The sequence below is a fragment of the Lissotriton vulgaris genome, chromosome 5, assembly GCF_964263255.1.
Source record: "Lissotriton vulgaris chromosome 5, aLisVul1.2, whole genome shotgun sequence".
Lineage (NCBI taxonomy): Eukaryota > Metazoa > Chordata > Amphibia > Caudata > Salamandridae > Lissotriton > Lissotriton vulgaris.
The window spans coordinates 1955871152-1955897904 of record NC_141693.1 but is presented as its reverse complement, the minus strand read 5'-3'; the positions used below and the strand labels follow the sequence as shown (position 1 = coordinate 1955897904).

The 26753-nt window shown below is 46.6% G+C and overlaps 1 protein-coding gene across 1 annotated transcript in view; it reads left to right on the top strand.

The window, feature by feature from the left end:
* The window catches only part of LOC147717858 (uncharacterized), a 38804-nt gene that overhangs the window by 10172 nt on the left and 1879 nt on the right, over nt 1-26753 (top strand). Inside the window, exon 2 of the mRNA XM_086924636.1 lies at nt 10722-10838. Within this exon, the coding sequence (XP_086780762.1) occupies nt 10722-10838 (117 nt within the window). The remainder of the gene's footprint in view (nt 1-10721; nt 10839-26753) is intronic.

Sequence of the window (26753 nt, the reverse complement as noted above, 5' to 3'; positions counted from 1 at the left end):
TTATTGTTGTAGATGTACGCATTCTCATACATTGCCATGAACAGTACTGCCAATTCTGGTGCAAAGGGGCAGCCCATGGCTACCCCTTTGACCTGGTAGTAATACTCACCGTTGAAACAGAAGTAATTCCTCTTTAAGGCAAATGCTGCTAAGTCCACAATGAATTTAGTAGGCACCCGCATAGGTCTCGGTCTGGAATCTAGGAAATATGTAAGTACTGCTACAGCCTCAACTTGAGGGATCTGTGTATACAGAGCAGTTACATCTAAAGTAACCAGTCTGTCTCTGTTTTCACAGAATTTGATGTTTTCTAACTTTTTGATAAAGTCTGTAGTGTCCTGGAGGTAGGATTTGACCTGGATCATGAATTCTTTAAGAAAACAATCTACGTATTTCGCTGCCGGCTCTAGCACCGAACCACATCCTGCCACGATGGGTCTGCCAGGTGGGTGGTCTGGATCTTTATGGATTTTCGGCAGTACGTAAAACATGGGCACTTTAGGGTGTTTGATTTTTAGGTATTCAAGTTCTTTCGGACCGACAAAACCTAGATCAAAACCTTCCTGAACAATGGCAAAAAGTTCGTTTTGAAGGTCTGTAGTAGGATCTTTGTTTATCTTACGGTAACAGCTACTGTCTTCTAGCTGTTTCATTACCTCAGTGGTATAGTCATTACTATCCCACACCACAATGGCACCGCCTTTATCGGCCTGCTTGATTATAACCGTGGTGTCAGTTTTTAAATTATTTAGAGCTGTCATTTGCTTCTTGGTGGTGTTAAATTTTACATATTTTTTCTCTTTCTCCATAGCCAATATCGCAGACAAGACACTTTTCTCAAAGGTCAAAAGGTTTTTTGGAACTTTACTAGCTGGAGGACAAAAGGTGGACTTATTTCTAAGGCCTGTAACCTCCATCGGCTGATTGGTGGGGTTTTCACTAAAAAACAGGGTCAATCGTAATTTTCTGCAAAATTCGATAAATTCTGATTTCATTTTAACAAAGTCAGTTCTTTTTGAGGGGACGAATGACAAGCCTTTTGCCAAAATACTTTCCTCGTCTGATGTCAAAACTTTTTTGGATAGATTAAAGATTGGCGACGCATTTAGTTTTTGTAGTGCTGTCGTCGTGTTTTCATTTCCCACGGGATGTTGTTTCTCACTCGACCCCTGGGAAGTGTTTGGCCTCTCCCTAAAAAATGGGGGTTTGACGATTGGTTTTGTTGTTGCTGGTTGGCGTTCCAGTTCCGATTCCTGTTGGGATGGTTGTAATTACTGGTGGGCTCACTGTCAGTTCCTGACGACGATGTGTCAGAGAAGGAGATAAACTGTTTTCGTGATCTTCCTTGGTTTCCTTGAAGGAAACGTCTAGATTCCGCTTTGGGATAGAAATCAGCCTGTAAGTATGGATATATATTATCTAGTGAATAACCTTTTTTATCCTTTTCAAATTGGTTAGATTTTTGAGTTATAGTGTAGTCTTTAAACTCTTGTACTTCTTTATTTACCGTTTCCAAGAGTGCCTTGGCGTCTGCTATGGTTGGATTAATGCTTATTTCAGACTCTAATTTGGAGATTTCAGCTAGTTCTTCCTTTGATATTCTAACAGCTGTCTCAACTGTTAGGACCATAAGGTCTCTACTACATTTAGTTTCTATCATAGAGAAACCTTTTTTAAATATCGGGTCCTCTGTAAAGATTACAGGTATATTCTTAATTTGTAATCCAGCCTGGATGGTGCCTTCTCGGAGGTGTTGCAACAAGAAGTGACCATGAAGGTCTGTCCTGATCTGCTTCTTTTTGAGGCGGATTAATTTATCAGATTCGTTAGATGTTGTCGCTGTCTCACTTAAGGTAACTGAGGAGAAGATAGGTGGGTCACTGAGAAGGTTTCTGATGTGATCCTCTGAGTAGGCAAAGGTATCTTTATCTGCCATAACTCTAAGGAAAGAATAGAGAGAAACAAAAAAGTTTATAACGTTCAACAGAAAGACTTAAAACTAGCATGTACATGAAAAACAATCACAAGAAGGGTAAGGTATTGAAGGTGGCACTGAGTCGACCTTCACTTCAGAATTAATGAACAACAAAACCTCGCGGGCCAGCGCCCGCTATAATAACCGAAGAACAACTAAGGGTTGGCTCTAATCAGTATGGCTGAGCCGTAATCATAAATAACAGAAAGAAGTTGCCAGTACTGATATCAATAGGTAATATACATGAGTTATAACACAGCACCTGAAACACCATTCAAGACCGGGAGCTAGTCAATAGCTTTTATTATTCTTTATAACTTTGTCAGCAAAGAAACATGTTTCATAAAACACTTATTCAAAAAACAAACAAATATTACATGCTAGGCAAAGGCTCTAATTTGGAGATCATTCATCATATCAGACATGTCACAGGCATACAACATACAACCATTCATCGGGGGAAGGGGGTATGATGACTGCAAAAACTACAAAAGTGCAAAATGTACAATATTTACAATGTAATGACAAGCACAAGACAAAGGGGGATATGAGAGAAAAGCCAAAGTCTGCGAAACAATTGAAAAGTAATGTCACTTAGAAGTTATTCAAACAAGAGATACATTCCTATATCGAGTTAGAATGTTCGCAATATTTTGTTAATTATTAAATAAGGGTAATGTACACAAAATAGTGGTAAGCAACAGAAAAAACTTTTTGAAGAGCTTATCACTCTTGCAGACAGCGGTATGGCTGGGGCCTACGCGTTTCGAATCCCGCTGGTTTCTGGGGATTCTCTTCAGGGCCTTGGTCGTCTCTAGAAAAAGGAAGGGAGAATTATAAAAATCTAAAAGTGAGGGAAAGTTTATAGACCACATTCAATGGATCAACATCAGATTCCTATCCCAGATGCCACCCTCTCCTCCACAGGCTTATTAAAAAGCAGGTTTTCAAAAGTGTATAGAAAGCCTCAACACTTTAGCGGGATGGACTTAGTCTGAGTCTGAAACAATCATAAAAAGCATCGGAATCAGGTAAAGAAATAGAAAATTCATTGGGGTAGCGAAAGGTCGAGGTTGGAAGGCTCGATTTTACTTACCTTATAAGTCAACAAGAAAGCTTTACTTGAAAGCGAACCAGGGCGCGTAATTTAACGGACGTTTTACCTGTGGAGTGGAAAACATTGGGGTAATCAGAAAGAGTTCCGACATAGTAGGGAACTTGTCGTTCTACAGAGTCAAAGGAACTCTCACCTAGTACATATGGACCGGAATTTCGGTGTACGCAGTCGTAGAACTATGAACACTGGCACAAGGTCTATGGGAAATGAAGAGGAAACTTCAGTATGCGAGGGCCGCAAAATGCGAGTGTGACTGAGTGAGACTAATGAAAAAAAGTCTTACCGGAAACACTAAGAATCAAGTGGAATATTTAATACGACGGTTGGCAATCTCTATTAGTAGATACTTTGTTAATCTGAAAGAGAGCCAGCAACAACCCATAATGAGCACGTGTCAGCCACCAGTTATTTCGCAAATTAGTACTGTTTGACAAAGCGGCTTACCCTGATAGCTAGTAAAGAGCGTGTTCCGCATAAAGCGGGTCGCTAGTACAATGGAATTCAGGGGACCTGAAACGACATTGAAATATGGATATTAGTGATTAGAGTTTTCTAAAAAGTGACTAATCTGACCAAGAGTTCCAGGCGCCTTACCGGCATCTCGGCAGCGCACGGTGTGAACGTGTTTGAAAAAGTTTACTGAAACAGAAAGACGGAGCAGGTATTAATTTAACAATAAAGAAAGAGCGGCAAATGGTAGCGGAGAGGGAGTGGACATAGTAATACTTACAGCGAGTTCGCTTGTAAAGACCTTGGAACGGCGGCGTTTGAGTAGGCGCTACACCCTGGCTCATGCGCAAAAGCTGGCCGGGGCTGGGCTGTTCTACCTATATATGCTGGCCAGATGATTAGGTACGCCCACACTGGGACCAAGCTAGCAACGGAAAACACGGACTGGACTATAAAGTTTCGTATGCACGGTCAATGTGACAGGTAAAACGGATATTCAGATAACTCAATCCAGTGTTCTAACAGAAAACCGGATTACAGTTTAAAGATTTCGCTCAATTCATTTAACCCGGATACTGCCGTGTCAAATTTAACTATAAGAAAAGCTTCTCGTTTGGATAATGCCAAATTCTGATCGCCACCTCGAGGATTTTTTTCTACTCTTGAAATTACTGTCCATTTTAAGTCACTGACTGAGTGTTGCATCCGCGTCCAATGTAGCACCAAAGGAGCGTTTTCAACTTTCCTTTTTAGTCTGGATTTATGTTGCGAGATCCGCTGACGGACCTCCTGGTTTGTTTTGCCTATGTAGAGTAGATGGCACGGGCATCTTCTTTAAAAGTGCAGTTCCTGCGAACTCGCAAGAACTGCCCATATATTCCGGTCGGTGGGTTTAGTGTATAAACCGGAATAAGTCTCTGATGTTTACTAGTAATCATCCTAGAAATCTTAAAGAAAATCTCCCATATGGGCAGTTCTTGCGAGTTCGCAGGAACTGCACTTTTAAAGAAGATTTCCAACACCACTCAGAAAATCTAACATCTAAGCTGTGTGATAGGGGGTACCCTAAAAAACTTGTTAAGACCTGTATGAAGAGAGCTCAATGGACCCCGCGCGAGACACTCCTGGAACGCAAAACTAAACCTGAGTTGAAACGGCAAGTATGCGTCACTACCTATTGCCCCAATGCCAACCACTTGAAAAAGGTCATAAAACAGAATTGGCATCTAGTAAAAGATCTAGATGAAAGTCTTGTAAATGTGCCCTTATTTGCCTTTAAAAAGGAAAACAACATTGCCAACCATATAGTCCGAGCGGCTATGCCTGCCTCTAAACCTGCGACGTTACGTCAAATGATGGGGATGCCCCCCATCCTCGGACATCACAAATGTGGTACCTGCCTTTGTTGTGAATCTACTGTGGAGGGTTCACTCTTCCAACACAATGGAATCTCCTGGAAGCATGACACTTTCAGCAACTGTAAGAGCAAGTTTGTTGTATATGGCATTACATGCCCATGCCATCTACTCTACATAGGCAAAACAAACCAGGAGGTCCGTCAGCGGATCTCCCAACATAAATCCAGACTAAAAAGGAAAGTTGAAAACGCTCCTTTGGTGCTACATTGGACGCGGATGCAGCACTCAGTCAGTGACTTAAAATGGACAGTAATTTCAAGAGTAGAAAAAAATCCTCGAGGTGGCAATCAGAATTTGGCATTATCCAAACGAGAAGCTTTTCTTATAGTTAAATTTGACACGGCAGTATCCGGGTTAAATGAATTGAGCGAAATCTTTAAACTGTAATCCGGTTTTCTGTTAGAACACTGGATTGAGTTATCTGAATATCCGTTTTACCTGTCACATGGACCGTGCATACGAAACTTTATAGTCCAGTCCGTGTTTTCCGTTGCTAGCTTGGTCCCAGTGTGGGCGTACCTAATCATCTGGCCAGCATATATAGGTAGAACAGCCCAGCCCCGGCCAGCTTTTGCGCATGAGCCAGGGTGTAGCGCCTACTCAAACGCCGCCGTTCCAAGGTCTTTACAAGCGAACTCGCTGTAAGTATTACTATGTCGACTCCCTCTCAGCTACCATTTGCCGCTCTTTCTTTATTGTTAAATTAATACCTGCTCCGTCTTTCTGTTTCAGTAAACTTTTTCAAACACGTTCACACCGTGCGCTGCCGAGATGCCGGTAAGGCGCCTGGAACTCTTGGTCAGATTAGTCACTTTTTAGAAAACTCTAATCACTAATATCCATATTTCAATGTCGTTTCAGGTCCCCTGAATTCCATTGTACTAGCGACCCGCTTTATGCGGAACACGCTCTTTACTAGCTATCACGGTAAGTAACCCTGGGCGAAGAACTACGCTCCGTTCGCGGAGTTTGCGGAGTTTCGGCAACTCCGCGCTCCGCGGAGAACGCGAAGTTGTCGAATACTCCGCAAACTGCTGCGTAGCGTAGTTCTCGCGCACTCAATAGCATTTTCGCGTGCGCGAGGATGCTTGTCGGTAAGATCGAGTTGCCGAACACGCAGAAACTGCAATCTAGCACAGAATAACTCGCGAACACGTTAGTAGTGACCAGAAATAAGGGGACGCGAGCGGGCGGGACAAACCTCATGGGTAACTTCGCGCGCTACACATCCCGAGCATGCAGGCAATCAATCAATCAATCAATCAGGATATTTGTATAGCGCGCTACTCACCCAGAGGGTCTCAAGGCACTTGGGGGAGGGGGGTCCGCTACTGCTCGAACAGCCATGTCTTGAGTTGCTTCCTGAAGCAGAGGTGGTCTTCGGTCAGGCGGAGGTGGATGGGGAGGGAGTTCCAAGTCTTGGCTGCCAAGTAGGAGAAGGATCTTCCTCCCATGGTGGATCTTCGGATGCGTGGCACGGCGGCGAGGGCGTAGCTGGTCGATCGTAGCTGGCGGGTGGGAGTGTAGAAGGTCAGGCGGTTGTTGAGGTACCCAGGGCCCAGGTCGTGGAGGGCCTTGTGTGCGTGGGTGAGGAGTTGGAACGTGATTCTCTTGCTGACAGGGAGCCAGTGAAGGTCTCTCAGGTGTCCGGAGATGTGGCTGTGTCGGGGGATGTCCAAGATGAGTCGTGCGGAGGCGTTCTGGATGTGTTAGAGTCTTTTCTGGAGTTTGGCTGTGGTTCCGGTATAGAGGGTGTTTCCGTAGTCCAGTCGGCTGGTGACGAGTGCCTGTGTGACCGTCTTCCTGGTTTCGTTGGCGAGCCATGGGAAGATCTTTCGGAGCATGCGTAGGATGTTGAAGCATGATGATGAGACGGCGTGGTCCGTTGGTTTGGGTGCGCTGCCCAGGGCAGGGGGCCACCAGAAGTCGTCCCAGGCGGAGGGTGATGATCCAAGGATGAGGACTTCCGTCTTGTCTGAGTTCAGTTTCAGGTGGCTGTTCCTCATCCACTCGACTACGTCTTTCATCCCTTCGTGTAGATTGGTTCTGGCGGTTCCTGGGTCGTTGGTGAGGGAGAGGATCAGCTGGGTGTCGTCGGCGTAGGAGATGATGTTGAGGTTGTGTTGGCGTACGATGGCTGCGAGGGGGCTCATGTAGACGTTGAAGAGGGTGGGGCTGAGTGATGATCCTTGTGGTACGCCGCATATGACCTCGGTGGCCTTGGATCTGTACGGGGGAGGCGGACTCTCTGGGTTCTTCCGGTGAGGAACGAGATGATCCACTCCAGTGCCTTCTCTTGGATTCCGATGTTGCTGAGGCGCTGCACTAGGGTGCAGTGGCAGACCGTATCGAATGCTGCGGAGAGGTCCAGGAGGATGAGGGCCGCTGTTTCCCAGTTGTCGAGCAGGGCTCGGATGTCGTCAGTGGCTGCGATGAGGGCGGTCTCGGTGCTGTGGTTGGCGCGGAAGCCGGACTGCGAGTGGTCGAGGCTGGTAGGGCGAGCGCAATTGGTGATCCACTGTGTGAGGTTGTTGGCTGCTTGGTTGGGGTCCGTTGAGCTGGTGGGCGGGTTCTGGCTCAGTGAAGTGGTGAGCTGGTCGGTGGTGATTTTGTTCCAGTTCCTGCGGGGAACCTGTTGCGGGTGGTGGTGAGTCGTGGTCTTTCTGAAGCTGAAGTGGACGCAGCTGTGGTCTGTCCAGTGGAGTCCGGTGGAGTGGCTGAAGGAGATGTACTTGCTGGAGGAGAAGACTGGGTCAAGCGTGTGTCCGGCGTAGTGGGTGGGGGTGTTCACCAGTTGCATGAGTCCGAGGTTGGCGAGGTTGTCCAGCAGGGTGGTGGTGGTGTTGTCGTTGTTGTTCTCCAGGTGGAAGTTGAGGTCCCCTAGGAGGATGTAGTCAGCGGAGGCGAGGGCGTGCGGGCTGATGAAGTCTGCGATGTCTTTGCTGAATTGTGTGCGAGGTCCTGGGGGTCTGTAGATGAGGGTGCCTCTGAGTGTGGTCTTGGGGTCGGTGTGTATCTGAAAGTGAAGATGTTAAGCGGCTGTGAGGGTGTCGTCTGAGTTGGTCGTGATGCGGATGGTGTTCTTGTGGACGATGGCGATGCCTCCTCCTGTCTCGTTGACGCGGTCTCTCCGGGTGATCTTGTATCCGTCCGGGATGGCGACGGCGATGTCGGGCGCTGAGGAGGCGTTCATCCATGTTTCCGTGAGGAAGGCGACGTCTGGAGATGTGGTGTCGAGCAGGTTCCAGAGTTCCACGGCACTCCCGAAGACGAAAAATGGCTTGCGAACGGGTCAAGCAAGCTACTACGCATGCTCGCGGAGCTATGCGTAGTTCGCGGAGTGCAAGTGCATCTTCGCGTAGCTCGCGGAGTGCGGCTACGCGAACTACGCCCAGGCTTAACGGTAAGCCGCTTTGTCAAACAGTACTAATTTGCGAAATAACTGGTGGCTGACACGTGCTCATTATGGGTTGTTGCTGGCTCTCTTTCAGATTAACAAAGTATCTACTAATAGAGATTGCCAACCATCGTATTAAATATTCCACTTGATTCTTTGTGTTTCCGGTACGACTTTTTTTCATTAGTCTCACTCAGTCACACTCACATTTTGCGGCCCTCGCATACTGAAGTTTCCTCTTCATTTCCCATAGACCTTGTGCCAGTGTTCATAGTTCTACGGCTGCGTACACCGAAATTCCGGTCCATATGTACTAGGTGAGAGTTCCTTTGACTCTGTAGAACGACAAGTTCCCTACTATGTCGGAACTCTTTCTGATTACCCCAATGTTTTCCACTCCACAGGTAAAACGTCCGTTAAATTACGCGCCCTGGTTCGCTTTCAAGTAAAGCTTTCTTGTTGACTTATAAGGTAAGTAAAATCGAGCCTTCCAACCTCGACCTTTCGCTACCCCAATGAATTTTCTATTTCTTTACCTGATTCCGATGCTTTTTATGATTGTTTCAGACTCAGACTAAGTCCATCCCGCTAAAGTGTTGAGGCTTTCTATACACTTTTGAAAACCTGCTTTTTGGTAAGCCTGTGGAGGAGAGGGTGGCATCTGGGATAGGAATCTGATGTTGATCCATTGAATGTGGTCTATAAACTTTCCCTCACTTTTAGATTTTTATAATTCTCCCTTCCTTTTTCTAGAGACGACCAAGACCCTGAAGAGAATCCCCAGAAACCAGCGGGATTCGAAACGCGTAGGCCCCAGCCATACCGCTGTCTGTAAGAGTGATAAGCTCTTCAAAAAGTTTTTCTGTTGCTTACCACTATTTTGTGTACATTACCCTTATTTAATAATTAACAAAATATTGCGAACATTCTAACCCGATATAGGAATGTACCTCTTGTTTGAATAACTTCTAAGTGACATTACTTTTCAATTGTTTCGCAGACTTTGGCTTTTCTCTCATATCCCCCTTTGTCTTGTGCTTGTCATTACATTGTAAATATTGTACTTTTTGCACTTTTGTAGTTTTTGCAGTCATCATACCCCCTTCCCCCGATGAATGGTTGTATGTTGTATGCCTTTGACATGTCTGATATGATGAATGATCTCCAAATTAGAGCCTTTGCCTAGCATGTATTATTTGTTTGTTTTTTGAATAAGTGTTTTATGAAACATGTTTCTTTGCTGACAAAGTTATAAAAAATAATAAAAGCTATTGACTATCTCCCGGTCTTGAATGGTGTTTCAGGTGCTGTGTTATAACTCATATATATTACCTATTGATATCAGTACTGGCAACTTCTTTCTGTTATTTATGTATTTACAAGGCAGCGTTAAGCCACTTTATGAGGCTTAACACTGCCTTATAAATAAGGCACTCTTTCACGCTATACTTAGCATGAAAGGGGCGGGCAAGGGGTGTTGCCGTGGGCATTCTGCCGCAACACCCATCTATTTTGATGCTCCCCATATTTACAAGAGTGATATTAATATGGGGCATCACCAAAATTCATACCAAAAGAAATCTGGTCTTAACATGGCACAACGAGGAGAAATGCTTATTTCTCCTCGTTTTTGCAGTTTCTTTGTATGTTGCATTGTGCAGCACGCATAAAAACAGCAAAATACCATTTATGATTTTGTGTGTGCAGGAAGGTGTCCCTTCCTGCACATAAACAATCATTTTAAAAATGACGAGTTGCCACTTCTATGTGTGCTACACAAAGCAGCACACATAGAAGTTACAAATCACTATTTAATTGTTTATGTGCAGGAAGGGACACCTCCTTGCACATAAACAATCATTCCCACAACGCAGGCACCCTTGCACTATGATGCAAGGGAGCCTGCGTAGGCACTAGGCAGCTGTAATTAGTGCCATCTCAGGGGGGTATGCAGGGCTGCACCGTATTGGTGTAAATAAGGTGCAGCCCTGCTTTTCAAAGGTGGCCAAGAAGGCTAACGCTGTGCTCCATAATTTTTCTTGTAAATATGCCCCCCAGTCGCTACATTCTGACTTCCTGTTATCCCAAGGCACAATTCTGTTTCCAAACAGAATCCCTGCAGCACGGTGCTACCAACGATTGTCTGGTACTTATTCAATGGGTCTCCTGAGTAGTACTTGTACATGTCCATAGTAGCTCTTGTAACTACCACTGCAGATGTCTGTGGGTTGGGGATAAATCCTCAGAGTGTTTTAGGAAGCACCTCTTTTTTCTTTTGATGGTTCAAGCTTGAACCTTTAAAAGGATATGGTGTCTGATGCAATCACTCCTGCAGTGAATCATGTTATTCCTTCTCTGTTGCAGTGACAGAGACAACCCAGCCGGCCCTGGTGTGCCACAAGTGTGATTATCCATGCATAACTGAGAGCACAGACACATGCAAGGCTGGAGAGATGTGTGCCACCTCTAAAGCCCACAAAGGTAAATATTCATCAATTGGCAGCGCTACAGCCTCTGTTCTATCGCCTCTGTGTGTGCAGGACGTTTTTGTTACTGTTAAAACATTCAGACCTTCAGTCTGTGAGCGAAGCTTGACCTGTTGCTGCCCGTGCACATCTACTGCCCTGTCAGATCCGGATTGGTACATAAGCTTGCACTGTGCTGAATAATATGATTTTCTGTAGTTGTGTTAGGGAAGCTGGCAATGATGCTGGTTGGGCTGTTGGTTAGCTTTGAGGAATCGTATGCTGCTGCTGAATGGTTTTTGTTTGATCCTGTTGCGTGAGGGAAGCTTGCACTGCTGTGGGTAGGATTGCATCTGTTCTTGTGGTGTGACTGAGGAAGCTTGCAATGCTGATGGGTGGTCTCTGTTTGATCAATTGTGTGTGGGGGGGAGTGTGCACTGCTGTGGGTAGGATTGTATCTGTTCCTGTGGAGTGCGAAAGCTTGCAATGGTGCTGACAGATTTCCGTTTGGTCCAGCTACCTGAGGAAAGCCTGCACTTCTGCTGGTGGGGCTGTATCTGTAACTGTGGTCTGAGGAATATTGCACTGCCGCTGACTGATCTCTGTTATATGTTATGTTATAATGGATTTATACCGCGCTCAAATACTCAAGAGTGTCCTGGCACGCACAATTACCATAGCCTGATGGAGCAGAGAGTTAAATCGGCTGAATAAAAAGAAAAGTTTTAGGTTGATTCTTAAAAAGTCTAAAGTCCTGGATAGACCGTAATTCCAAAGGAAGGGAGTTCCATGCTGTGGCTGTTTTAACGGAAAGGGACTGACCCCTCAGCCACATCCTGCGGAAACGGGGGATCGCTAACCGTCGTTGGGTGACCAAGCGCAGAGATTGGCTGGGGACATAGAAAGCAAAACGCTTCCTGATATTCATTGGTCCAAAACCGTGCAGGGCTCTATGGGCCAAGGTGAGAGCCTTAAACTGCACTGTGTGGTCCACAGGACGCCATGCAGATCTCATAAATACTGTCTCACGCTTGATCTTCCTGAGATGTTGAACAGAAGTCTAGCGGCAGCATTCTGTATGGTCTGTAATTTTTTTAGCAAATATCCCGGGATGCCAATGTACAGAGCATTGGCATAGTCAATGCGGGAGAGAATGAGAGCGCGGGTGACCATCTTCTTGGCAGACCTTGGAAGCATGGGGAAGAACCTTCTTAATGATTTAAGAGTGCCAAATCAAACTCCACTGAGTTTCTTGATTTGCACCGAGAACTGAAGGTCTTCTTCCAACCAGACCCCTAAGTTCTTTGCTGGAACGCCCTCTAACTTGGGTCGAGGGAAATCTGGTATCCACAAGATTTCTCTAAAGGCGGGCAGAAACTGACCATACAAAAGGAACTCCGACTTGTCCTCGTTGCACTTTAGTTGGGCCTGTGCAAGCCACTGAAACACTGGTGCAAGTCATTTCTGGGCAGTTTCTGTCGACAAGTCGGAGTCCTTCCAGGTAAATAGGAGCTGGGCATCATCAGCGTAAGCTATTATTTTTGCTCCCAGCTCCTCTGCCAGAAAAATCAAAGGAGTCAAATAAATATTAAAACGCAAGGGGCTCAGGGTAGAACCCTGTGGGTCTCCAGTAGACATTTTCCTGGCAGCCAATGAAAAAGGAGGCATCCAGACCTGCTGAGTGGGTTCTTCCAGAAAGGATTTAATCCAAGCCCAGGTGGGGCCACCGATGCCAATGTCTGAGAGTCGAGTGCTCTATTTGTTCCAGTTGTGTAAGGAAGCTTGCAATGCTGCTGGTTGGGTGGTATCTGTTGTAGTCACATGAGGAAAGCTTGTTCTGCTACTGGTAGGTCAGTATTTGTTGCTGTGCTTTGATGATGCGTGCACTGCTGCTGGTAGAACTATCTGTTGTTGTATTGTGAGGAAGCTTCCACTGATGCTGGTAGGGCTGTATCTGTTGGTTTGCTGTGGAGAAGTAGGCACTGCTGCTGACTGGTCTCTATCTGTTCCAGTTATGTGAGGCAAGACTGCAGTACAGATGACTGATCTCTATATGTTCCAGCCTACCTCTGTACATCAATTTGGGTGAATTGCTTGCAAGCATGTTTCTTATTTCCCTGCTAATTTATCGGAAAGGAATGGTTCAGTCTAGATGCACTGTTGGCCACCTCAAACTCCACGTGGTACAGATTCATGACCCTCTTATCATATGCAATTGTTGGTCTAAAGCCTTCATCTGTTATTGTTATCGTTATATGCATTTGTAGCACGCTCGGCTACTCCAGAGAGTGTCCCGGCGCGAAACCTGAAAAGATCATATGCCAGAATTTAAAACAATAAGGTTTTCAGTTTTTTCTTAAAAGAACGGGAATCTTGGATGCTGCGAAGAGCCAATCGTTATTCGTTCCACGCGAGAGCAGCTTTCTGGACAAGGGAGCATCTGCCAAGCCTTTGACGAAAGAACTGGGGGATCTGAATCAGTAATTGTGAGGAAGAACGCAACTGTCCCGCCGGGACATTAAAGGAGAACCTCTTTTGTAGGTAACTGGGCCCCCGGCCATATAGGGCACTGTGGGCAATCAACAGGATTTTAAATTTAATCCGCACCTCCTTAGGAAGCCAAAGCAGGGAGCGCAGATGGAGGTGCACACTACTCCTTCTGGGGAGATCCAGCAGGAGGCGGGCCGCTGAATTCTGCACTACCTGGAGCTTATTCAGCAAATAGCCAGGGGTCCCGACATACAGTGCATTAGTGTAGTCCAGCCGACAAAGGATCAAAGCCCGAACCACGGTTTCCTTAGCAACCTTTGGGAGACGAGGAAGAAACTTCCTCAAAATTTTTAAAATGCCAAAGCAAGAACCCGCCAGCTTCTTAAACGTCGGATGCTGCAGTACCGCTTAAAGAAAAGTCCCCTTTACTGATGTCCTCCTCTGTTTTTGCCGAAACATCCGGGTGATAGACCCCTGGTGGCACACAATTGGGTTATTGTTACCAAAACTGGTTAATGGCTCAACCAAACTATGTGCGGCATCTCAGGTGACTGCCACTGGTCCTCCATCGCTGCTAGACACGCAAGCGAGCACTGACTATCCATTTCCCTGATGACCTGCTTGCGAGACTCCTAGGACATTGGCTAGAACACTTAGGGCTAGCCACGGTGGTGGTGACTGGCCAAATGATACTGACTCCCCTCCACACCCCATAGAAGGGTTTAACCACACTGTAGGGACACATTGTAATTACTCCCCATCAAATCCCCCAAAAAGGTTTTGCAACCCTGTCGGCTGTGCAAGCCCAATTGTGTGGGCTCTTCCTTCTACATACCTGCAGTATTTCCCGAGCCTGTAATATCTGATTCGAACCCTCCAGGTCCTGAGCTATTACACTATCTGAGCCCTGCCTTGCTGACAAAGGATGATTACAACTAACAGGGACAGCCCTGTCACCCAAACCTGGAGCTTATAAACAATATAAGTGCTTCAATGGTTCGGATTCTTAGTTATATACAGATATTAGTGATTCATATCAGTGATTCAAGAAATAATGAAACAGTACCCTTCAGAAATGTATCAAACATTTTCTTTTCTATAGTAAGAAATATTTTTATACAAATACATGTCTATACAAAAAGGGCTCCTAAGATCACACACACATATATCAATAACAAAGACAAACTTTAGTGTAAACATAAATATTAATAGTGGCAAACAAAGGCTATTATATACAGTAACACGTTTGTATAACCACAAAAACAAAAAACACTCAAAGCTTCCTTTGATTTTTTTGCCTGGGAAGGCGTTGACTGTGTTTCAACCATAGTCATTTAGTAGGTCATCATCAGGACAAAAATAATTAAGGAGCAACTGTCAATCTTTCAAACGATGTTGAAGAAAAACTCAGGCAACACGATGGTCCAATGATCGCTCAGTGAATCAAACACGATGCAGTTATGCGTGGCCAAAGGGAAACAAGGAGGCTATTGAATGCATAGATGATTTGGTTCCTTTCCTGGTCCTGTCCGTCTAATTGGATTCTTAGATGAAAAGGCCCTTCGAGTATCACCACATTCTATCACATTCCAAAGTATATGGAGTTTAGAATGCTGTGATACTCGAAGTATTACGCCAAAATTGATAATGCTGTGCTCCGTCGGGAAACGACCTTTACATCGCAGTCATCACACCGCTATGCCATTACAACGTGGTCATGTTGTTACCACGCAATGCTATTACTATGCAAGTCATTACATCGACTTGCAGTAGATGGCACGCTAACATTAGGAATAGTATAGTTTAATATGCCAATACCTTCCCAACTGTTGCGTAGGCTGGAGTTGGAATAGTAAATTATACTTTTCTAATGTCAGAGCTCCATCAATTGCAAGTCAATGTAATGGCATTGCGTTGTGACAACGTGGTCTTTGTAACGACTACGTTGTAATTCCACGCGATGAAATGACTCACGTTGTAATGAGTCATATTTGATCTGTCAATTTCAAAATGCAGGGATGCGCCATATTTACAAACGTTTGGCACACTCCTGCACTTCCTCTAGCGCTGCCACTAAAGAAGCTGCCTAGCGCCATTTTGCCAGGGTGCCTGCACTGCAGGGGGGATTGTTTATGTGCAGGAAGAGACGCCTTCCTAAACATAAACAATCTTAACAGGTGATTTGCTCTATCCATGTGTGGAAAGACCAATATACACGGAGAAAAGAAAATTCTCCTCTTATTGCCTGTTTAAGACCAGGTATTTTCTGGTCTTATTTTTGGCACTGCCCCATACCATGTAAATATGGGGCAGAGTCAAAAAGCATAGGCTTTTGCAATGGAATGCCCACTGCAACACCCAGTGCCAGCCCCTTTCACGCTAAGTGTTGCGTGAATAGGGGCATTGTCTACAAGGCCGACTTGTAACTAAGGCAAAGGACTTGTCACCACCAGAACGTCGCAAATGGTGTTAACTCCTTGAATATATGCTCACAAGTTTCCCTTGCAGCCAGTTGCTGAAGCGCACCCCTCAGACCGAGGTGCTGGTAGAGAGAGCCGGATACAGAACTCCTCAGCAATTGTCACAAAAGAGGTACATCTCAGGGAGGGTTGAGTTTCCACTTGTAGGTGGCCTTCTCCACACATTGTGACGCCTGATCCATCTGCTCCTCAGACAGTCTGGTGCCGTCACCAAAGCAAGAACCTGCCAGCTTTTTAATCTGGGTGTCATCTGTCATACCGGATCCATGCCGACCCTGGAACGTCGGATGCTGCAGTACTGCTTAAAGAAAGTCCCCTTTACTGATGTCCTCCTCTGTTTTTGCCGAAACATCCGGGTGATAGACCCCTGGTGGCACACCATTGGGTTGTTGTTACCAAAACTGGTTGCTGGCTCAACCAAACTATGTGCAGCATCTCAGGTGACTGCCACTGGTCCTCCATCGCTGCTAGACACGCAAGCGAGCACTGACTATCCATTTTCCTGATGACCCGCGTGCGAGACTCCTAGGACATTGGCTAGAACACTTAGGGCTAGCCACGGTGGTGGTGACTGGCCAAATGATACTGACTCCCCTCCACACCCCATAGAAGGGTTTAACCACACTGTAGGGACACATTTTAATGACTCCCCATCAAGTCCCCAAAAAAGGTTTTGCAACCCTGTCGGCTGTGCAAGCCCAATTGTGTGGGCTCTTCCTTCTACATACCTGCAGTATTTCCAGAGCCTGTAATATCTGACTCGAACCCTCCAGGTCCTGAGCTATTATACTATCTGAGCCCTGCCTTGCTGACAAAGGATGATTACAACTAACAGGGACAGCCCTGTCACCCAAACCTGGAGCTTATAAACAATATAAGTGCTTCAATGGTTCGGATTCTTAGTTAAATACAGATATTAGTGATTCAGATCAATGATTCAAGAAATAATGAAACAGTACCCTTCAGAAATGTATCAAACATGTTTTTTTTCTATAGTAAGAAATATTTTTATACAAATACATGACTATAGAAAAAGCGCTCCTAAGATTACACAAACATATATCAATTTCAAAGACAAACTTTAGTGAAAACATAAATATTATTAGTGGCAAACAAAGGCTATTATATACAGTAACAGGTTTGTATAACCACAAAAACAAAAAACACTCAAAGCTTCCTTTGATTTTTTTGCCTGGGAAGGCGTTGACAGTGTTTCAACCATAGTCATTTAGCAGGTCATCATCTGGACAAACATAATTAAGGAGCAGCTGTCAATCTTTCAAATGATGTTGAAGAAAAACTCAGGCAACATGATGGTCCAATGATCGCTCAGTGAATCAAACACGATGCAGTTATGCGTGGCCAAAGGGAAACAAGGAGGCTATTGAATGCATAGATGATTTGGTTCCTTTTCTGGTCCTGTCCATCTAATTGGATTCTTCGATGAAAAGGCCCTTCGAGTATCACCACATTCTATCACATTCCAAAGTATATGGAGTTTAGAATGCTGTGATACTCAAAGTATTACGCCAAAATTGATAATGCTGTGCTCCGTCGGGAAACGACCTTTACATCGCAGTCATCACACCGCTATGCCATTACAACGTGCTCATGTTGTTACCATGCAATGCTATTACTATGCAAGTCATTACATCGACTTGCAGTAGATGGCGCGCTAACATTAGGAATAGTATAGTTTAATATGCCAATACCTTCCCAACTGTTGCGTAGGCTGGAGTTGGAATAGTAAATTATACTTTTCTAATGTTAGAGCTCCATCTACTGCAAGTCAATGTAATGGCAATGCATTGTGACAACGTCGTCATTGTAACAACTACGTTGTAATTCCACGCGATGAAATGACTCACGTTGTAACGAGTCATATTTGATCTGTCAATTTCAAAATGCAGGGATGCGCCATATTTACAAACATTTGTCACACTCCTGCACTTCCTCTAGCGCTGCCACTAAAGAAGCTGCCTAGCGCCATTTTGCCAGGGTGCCTGCACTGCAGAGGGGATTGTTTATGTGCAGGAAGAGACACCTTCCTAAACATAAACAATCTTAACAGGTGATTTGCTCTATCCATGTGTGGAAAGACCAATATACACGGAGAAAAGAAAATTCTCCTCTTATTGCCTGTTTAAGACCAGGGGCCAGATGTAGGAAGGCAAATACGGGTCGGTAACGGCCGATTTCGGCTGTTACCGACCGGTATTTGGAGTTTGGGATGTAGGGGCCTGTTAATTTACAGATTCAGTAATTTTACCGAATCGGTAAAATATCGAATCAGTAAAATTACCGAATCTGTATTTTGACATGTAGGTAGCACTTTAATCAGTGCTACAGGGGTTTAAGAATTCGTTATTTACCACCAACTAGAAGTTGGTGGTAAACAATGAAAACCCTTTAAAAAGCATTTCTTTTGCTTTTTAAACAGTGCCATGTTGCAGACATACATGCCCTAAGGGCATGTATGTGTGCAACATGTGCACCCATGCACAATTGAGGGGTGCAACAGGGTGTCAAAGTGACACCCTGCCACCCTTCAATGTGTCCCCCAATTACGGAATCGGTATTTACCTATGGGCCTCCAGGCCCATAGGAATGAATGGCAATTACCGAATCGGTAAATACCGATTCGGTAATTACCGAATCATACCGATTCGGTAATTAAATCGGTAAAATTACCTACATCCTGATTGCCAGTTCTTAAATACCGAATCGGTATGATTCGGTGTTTAAGAATCGGTAATCTGGGATTACCTACATCTGGCCACAGGTATTTTCTGATCTTATTTTTGGCGCTGCCCCATACCAAGTAAATATGGGGCAGAGTCAAACAGCATAGGCTGTCGCAATGGAATGCCCACTGCAACACCCAGTGCCAGCCCCTTTCACGCTAAGTGTTGCGTGAATAGGGGCATTGTCTACAAGGCCGACATGTAACTAAGGCGAAGGACTTGTCACCACTAGAACGTCGCAAATGGTGTTAACTCCTTGAATGTATGCCCACATGTTTCCCTTGCAGCTAGCTGCTGAAGCGCACCCCTCAGGCCGATGTGCTGGTAGAGAGAGCCAGATACAGAACTCCTCAGCAATTGTCACAAAAGAGGTACATCTCAGGCAGGGTTGAGTTTCCACCTGTAGGTGGCCTTCTCCACACATTGTGACGCCTAATCCATCTGCTCCTCAGACAGTCTGGCGCCGTCGCCAGTGAATGCACGCTTTCTTTTCCTGTTCAATGTGCAATAGAAAACCATGTCTTGCTCACTAATGGAAAGGGGCGACCACTCGGTACCCCCGAACGTATGGTGGAGTACCCCGATCCCCCTGGGAGGCCATCTTGGGCGGGAGGCGAGTCTCGGCTGGTATGCCCGAAGCGGCGTAGCCGGGGCGCGCTTTTTCCCGCCCTGGAGTGGGTTGTCCTAGGCACTGAAGCCGCCAGCCACGCCCCCGGAGGCGGGCAGAGGCGGGTTTACGCCCGCCCGAAGACGGATAAAAGAAGCAACAAGCCAAGAAAGCATCCTCTTGTTCCTGTGCTCTGAAGCTGCACCTCCCCGCTGCACGTGAGCTCGAGACGGAACGAAGAGCCAATTTTGAGCGTTGTAATTTTGTTCTTGTTCTTACAGATATCTTCGTTGGAGAATGCCGGGCAAGAAGGTCGGAAAGCGGGTCGGTACCGATCAGATGCTCCGCATGCTCGTGAAGGACATAGCCGATTTGAAAAAGCAGATGGCGGTAATGAACGGGGCGGGAGGCCCGAAGCGAATCATCGGACCAGCATTGCCGGGAGTGGTCCCTAGCGGGAGAGGCAAGAGGTCCAAGAGGGGGGCACCTGGGGGGGAGGCCCCGGTTCCCGATACACCGATAGAGGAGCCAATCCCGGTTCCGAAGGAGGGGCATCCGATCCCCGTGGTGGTCACCCCCGTGAACGGGGAGGATATGCCTCCCGAGTTGGCTGCACAACTGGCAGCGTGGTTGGGGAAAGATAGCGAGGGCACCACGGCGGATGACGCCAGGGCAGTAATGATGCAATTGCGAGAATCTAGAGAGGCTGCGAAGGCACCATCTTCTGTTCCCCCACAGGTTCCGGTGGGCGAGACCGCAGCGGGCACGAGTTCGGCAGCGATTACAGCTCCTAGTTCAGGTAAGCGGCTACTGCCGATTGCGGGGGAGGGGTCTGTACCCTCACGAAGGGAGAAAGTGGCCCAGCATGTTCCACTCGAAGTTAAGGAAAAGATTTGGGCTGATAAGTATGTGAACATGTTTTCTTTGCTTACCGACCATTACGAGATCGAACATGTGAAGGGCCAAAAAGAGCTTCTGCATCCGAGTGTTTGGCGCGCCAAAATGGCCGCCTTTAAGGTTGAGGAGAACATAGGTACTTGGGGCAGAGCGTTTGGCATATTCACCTCAATTATGGGGGAGCGAAGGCCTGAGTTGTTGCCCGAGTTGCCCATATATCAGACACGTATCATGGAGTATTCTCAATCATACGAGGGCAATCAGTGGTTTTGTTATGACAATGTATTTAGGAAGGCCAAAGAGCATGATCCAGCTCTGACCTGGGATTGTTATGACTCTATTTCTTGGCAAAAAATGGAGAATTCAGGCATGTTAAATGTACCATTGTCGGGGGGTAACGGGGGTGAATCTTCCCGCCAATCCTCTGGAACGTCCTTTCGGACGGGGGCAGGTAACGAGCATCACTCGAAGTCGAGTGGCAACACGGGTAAAAAGGGGATTTGTTGGAACTTTAACAGGGGAAAATGTACGAGGCCCCAGGGGTCATGCAAGTTTAGACACGACTGTGGGGGGTGTGGACAGTCCTCCCATCCCGAGACCATGTGCAGAGCCAAAACGGGTGATAACGGTGGTAGGGGAAGCGCCAAACAGGTCTGAAATAGGCCGAGGGGCGCCTTTACCTACCCCGGTTGATACCATGGCTATGATTCCTTGGCTCAATGAATACCCGGATCATGTCTCCGCTGGGGTGTTGCGAGACGGGTTTTCGTATGGTTTCCGCATCCCAGTGGGGAATTTTCAGGGTAAAACAAGTTGTAAGAACCAACTGTCGGTACTGCAGCATACGGCGGTGGTACAGGTAAAGATTGGGAAAGAGGTGACTCGAGGGCGGGTTTCCGGTCCATTCGATTTACCACCGGTTGCTAACTTTGTTTGATCCCCCTTAGGGGTGGTCCCCAAGAAGGACCCGGGTGAGTTTAGGCTAATACATAATTTGTCAGCCCCGCGAGGTCTTTCCGTGAATGATGCGATAGACCCGGAAGTGTGTTCGGTGCGGTATGCATCTTTCGATGAGGCCGTCGCCATGTTGAATCGCCTGGGGCCCGGGGCGCTGATGGCAAAATCAGACATCGAGTCAGCGTTCCGGTTGCTCCCGGTACACCCAGACGATCAGCGTCTCCTTGGTTTCATGTTTCAGGGTCGCTATTACATGGACAAATGTATGCCAATGGGATGCTCCATATCTTGTGCTTATTTTGAAAAGTTCAGTTGTTTTCTGCAATGGGTATTCACGAGAAAGACGGGTTTTCAGCATGTAATGCATTATCTCGATGACTTTCTGTTCCTGGGGGCAGCCGGGGATCCAGAATGTGGACAGGCTTTAAATGAATTTTGTGGCTTAATGAATCATTTTGGTGTGCCATTGGCGCCAGGTAAGACTGTGGGTCCCTCGACTTCACTCGAGTTTCTGGGGATAGAACTCGATTCGGAGGAGGGTTGCTTTCGGTTACCCAAAGAAAAGGTGGTAAAATTCAGGGCCTCACTTGAAACATGTATTCGAGAGACTAAGGTTAACTTGCATCAATTGCAGCAAACGGTGGGCCAGTTGAATTTTGCCCTTAGAATAATGCCAATGGCCCGCCCCTTTTCCCGCACGATTGCACAAGCCATGGTCGGTCTTAAGGAAGGACACCACCGCACGAGGCTCTCGGCAGAGATTCGCCAGGACATGCGCATTTGGTTGGCATTTTTGGCGGATTTCAATGGTCGAATTGTCAGGAACAAGCCGGCGGTGTCCTCCGAGGAGCTGGGGCTGTGGACAGATTCGGCGGGGAGTGTGGGTTTTGGCGCCATATTAGGTACGCAATGGTCGGCTCAAAAATGGCCGTCATGGTGGCACGAGTGTGGGCTGACGAGTAACATTGCTTTTCTTGAACTCTTCCCTATTTTGGTGGCCCTGAAAACATGGCCTGAGGGGTTTCGGGATCACTCTGTGGTGTTCTGGTCTGATAACATGACCGTGGTTGAGTGTATCAATAGTCAGGCAGCACGTTGCAAATGGATTCTGAGACTGCTCAAAGAAATTGTGTTATTGTGTATGCAGTTGAATGTGCTCTTTAGGGCAAGACATGTCCCGGGGGTACTGAACCAAGCTGCTGATGCGCTTTCTCGTTTCCGTATGCAGGCCTTCTGGGGTTTTCTGCCCACAGCGGACCCGGTAGCGGCACCCTTTCCCGAAGCTCTCTGGTCTCTCGGTGCCCCGAACTACAAAACCTCGTGGGAGAGAGTTTAGCACCCAGGACAAGGAAGGCATATGAAGGGGCGTTCCGTTCCTATTGGTCCTTTTTGGGTTCTGCTAGGGGGGAGCTTGGGGGCCAGGAAGAGCTTGTCGTAAAATTCTTGCTGTCTTTGCATCAGGCAGGCAAATCAGTAGCTACGGCCCAGAGGCATCGGGCCGCCATTTCCTTTATGGCAAGGGCTCATGGGATCCAGGACCCGACAGCGTCTTTTGTGGTGCAGAAAGCGCTACGTGGGTGGCAACGCCTTGAGGGTCGCAGAGTAGATGAAAGGCACCCGATAGGTCTGGATAGGTTGGCCCTGTTATTATCCGTACTCCCTGCGACATGTTCATCTCAGTATGAAACAGTGCTATTCCGGGCCGCCTTTGCGTTAGCATTCCATGGGGCAATGCGGGTAAGCGAACTGGTGGCGAAGAACAAGCGGGATACGGTGGGGGGACTGTGCCGAGAGCACATTCAGGTAAAGAGGGAGACGATGACTGTCTCGTTTGTCAGGTCCACGGCCGATCAGGGTGCGATAGGGGATTGTGTAGTCATACATCGGTTTCCCGGATCTCCCATGTGCCCTGTTGTTTGCTTAGAGGATTATTTAGCGCAGAGGGCGTCATCATGGGGGGGGACCTTGTTGAGGCACGCTGATGCCACCCCGCTGACGAGGTTTCAGTTCCAGCGGGTGCTTGCAATGGCGCTTTCGGCCGCGGGCTTGAACCCCGGCGAGTTTGGGACCCATTCCTTTCGGATAGGGGCTGCTACTGAGGCTACAGCCAGGGGTCTGAGTGTAGAAAAAGTGAAACGTTTGGGGCGTTGGTCCTCGAATTGTTACAAAAGGTATGTGCGGTTGCACATGTTGTGAAGCTGCTATCATGTACTCACGCTTCTTGTTTTTGTTTGGTTTACAGTTTCGCAAGCTTACGAGGCGGGGCGGACTGTGCAGTCGACCCGACACCTAGGAACCAGCGGTCAAACATCACCGGCTGCGGAAAAAGTGGTGTGGGTCGTGGGCCACTCATACGTGAGGCGTGCCGCGGACGTATTCAAAGCAGGTGACATGTTTCACATGGCTGGGGAATACGGGTACAGGGTGACCTTCTACGGAAGGGGCGGGCTCTGTATTGACCAGTTTCAATCCTTTTTCGAGGGCTTGTTAGGGCGGACGAGGTCACCGCCATCTATAATCATAGTCCATCTTGGGGGCAACGATTTGGTGACCACTGGTAGACGACTTCTTCTCGAGGCGATACTTTCCGCAGTAAGTTGGTCCCATATGATTCCACGTAGAGTGTGGCGGGGGGCGAATTCGGTTTCTGCTTTAAATCATTCTGTGAAGAAAGTGAATAACAAATTGGGTAGATTGTTTCGTTCAAGTGCACTGCATTGTATTCCTCATGGTTGTATCAAGGGGGACAGTATGTATTTGGGTGATGGAGTCCATTTGTCCCGGGTGGGGAATGAGTTACTCATAGGAGACCTCATAGCTTGGCTAAAGAGTTTAAAGCATGACCTTTAGGCAGGAGTTTTGTGGGGGGTCCGGATAGCCGGTCAACTATCCGGCCTGTGGCGGTAAGGTCATGATCCGTGAGCAGTAATTGGAAGATCCCTATGGGGGGGCGTCACCCATTACGGATGGGAGCGCCCGGGGGAGGTGGCCATTGGCCCCTCAACGGGGAGGCGGTCCCTTCTAAGGATGGGCTGCCGAAAGGAAAGGGAAGGCGGTCAAGGCCCCTTCCTGGATAGGAGGGGCTACGGGCCCCTCCTGGGAATTTCCCGGGGCCAGGACACCTGCGACGGCAGATGTGGTAAGTTGTGTGGGGTGGGGAGGGGGGTTTACGCTACCTTCTAGACACCTCACACGAGTCCTCGGACGACCATTAAATGGCGTCGAGTTCATTGGGGCCCCCGTCAAGTCAAGGGAAATTGGTAGATGCACATGAGGTACAGCCTCGGTGCGGTCGCCCCTCGCAAGTGGGGGGGGTAATTCTGGTTTAGGGATCTGACACCGGTTACGACCTTGCCGTTGGCCCTTAACGTTAGGATGTACAATTTCAAGTTAAAATGTTTTGTAGGATGTTAGTTCGGCTAGGAGAACCTTTGTATTAGAAATATGTTAAGGTTAGCCAAACATCGTAATGTGGAAATGAAATTGTACATAATATGAAACTGTTATTTTTAATGTTTTGATTTTGTTTCATATTTTAATAAATACGGCCGGGAGGGTCACTCCCTCCCGCCTTCCAAAAGTTCAGTACTGTTTCCGGTTTCCCATCCTTGGGGATTGTGTCGAGAGGGGGTGGCGGGTATCTCAGCCATATTTATTAAAGAACATTTACATTATTGTGCACATGCTTATTGGATGTTACACTAAGTCAGTAGTACCCTCAGTCAAGTATTTAATTGCCTCGAAATTCCATTTCCTGCGACCTATTCTAAAGGCAATGTCTGTGACCTTTGCTTTCCTGACACAAATGAAATGTAAATCCTGAACTTACGTCTTGTGACATGTTACATATTACATAGTATCATTTACACAATTTTGGCAAAAATAGCAACCCCTGTATTGATGCCAAAAAACTTCCTTGAAGTTTCTGGGGCACCATGAGAATGCGAGAGTAAATAGATAAAGAGTTCAAAATGCAATTGGCTTCTAAAATACAAGCACAATTTTACAGTTCTCTAGGAGCTGAAGGCAGATGCCTATTTGATAACATTACTCAGATAAAGAAACCTAAAGGAGAAGTGATGCAGCAGGACTCAAAAAAATCATAAAAATGTTACTAGACCTGCAGGTCTAGTAACTTTCATAATCTAGTCGACCTAACTGTAATGTACTTTTCCCATGAACTGGTCTCAAATTGTGTGATCCTAGGCAAATGTTTTGTCCCATGGAGCTGTCTTTTTCTTTATTATCATACAGAGAGCACCTTCAAATATGCTAGTTCACTATTTCGGCTGTACAAAAGACTAGTTAGGAAGCAACCAAACACTGTTCGGTCACAGTCCTATCAGGGGCGGCCTTAGGCATGTGCAAGCTGTGCACCTGCACAGGTCCACCAAACTCCAGGGGCCACCACGCCAATATATCCTTAATATAAAAATCCTCTGAGGATGGATACATATTTGTGTGGCGGCCACTGGCAGGGATTTGGCAGCTCCAGCTCTGCTCCACTTCCAAACACCCTGACCCCCCCCACCCTCTTCACTGGCCTCCACACTCTGCCCCGCCCGGACCCCCTCTTCCGGGGCCCCCTACCTACGCTCCCTGCACAGGGCCACCATGAGCCTAGAGCCACCCCTGGTCGTATACTTTACAATGGGAGCATGTATTTTGGACCGAATGCATGCTTCCATTGTAAAATAGAAGATGTCCCATGGTAGGAACCTCAAGGTGCAGGGATCAACAGACAGGGGGGCACCATGGGTACCCCCTCCACCTACAACTGGAGGTCATGAACCCAAGTGGGCCTTGCTGGGGGCCCCAGAAGTTGAGTTCCGACAGCCTGTCTATGTTAGAAAGGCTGGAACTGAAAACACACTTTTCACAAATATATTACCAAAGCATGATGTGGTAGTGCACTGTCATTTTAAGATATTTTGCATTGAAATGGCCATAAAACTATTCCACTAAAATGTAGTTTTACTGATAATGGTGCATAAACGAATGATTGGAAATTGTGCTTCAGCAAAAATATTTAAAATTTGCACATCACCAAGTAAAGTTTTCTAATTTGTTTTGGTCCTATACAAATATTTTTTTCACCACAGAATTGCAAAAATGGATATTCATAACTTGTGAAATATATTTGAAATGTTTGAACAGTTCACTTAGCTCTTTCAGTGTTGTGTTAGAAAAAAAGCCTGACATCTTACAGCCTTTAATTTAACATGCTTTGAACAGTTCAATTGTCACACAGTTCATTTTACAAAATCCTCTAACTTCAGTCACAGAGAGAGAAATAAATGTAGGAAGACAAACTGACTTTTGACCTCTGTCTCAGAAAGAAAGCAACTGTGAGAAGATAAGATTTCAAGGCATTTGTATTGCTCTTTCACTTTGTGAGCAATAAAGATGCCTTTAAATCTTGTTATCTTGTCACAATTGCTCTTCTTTCAGAGGCATAGGTCAAAGGTCAGTTTATCTTCCTACATTTCCTTTTTGTTCTGTGACTAAAGTTGGAGGATTTTCAGCTCCCCGGAAAGGGCGAGGAATCCCTAAAAATAGCTCACCAGTGGGTGGAGTTTTTGAACCCTGTTTGCAGTGCTGCTGCTTTGCTGTAACTGTTCAATGCATACATCAGAGATGGCATCACCGCTGGCTTTGTTGTCCGCTGTATGTGTTTGAGGGAAGTGTGCACTGCTGCCACCTGTGCTGTACCTGTTCTTTGCATGTGATGGAAGCTTTGACTGCTGTGAAAGGAA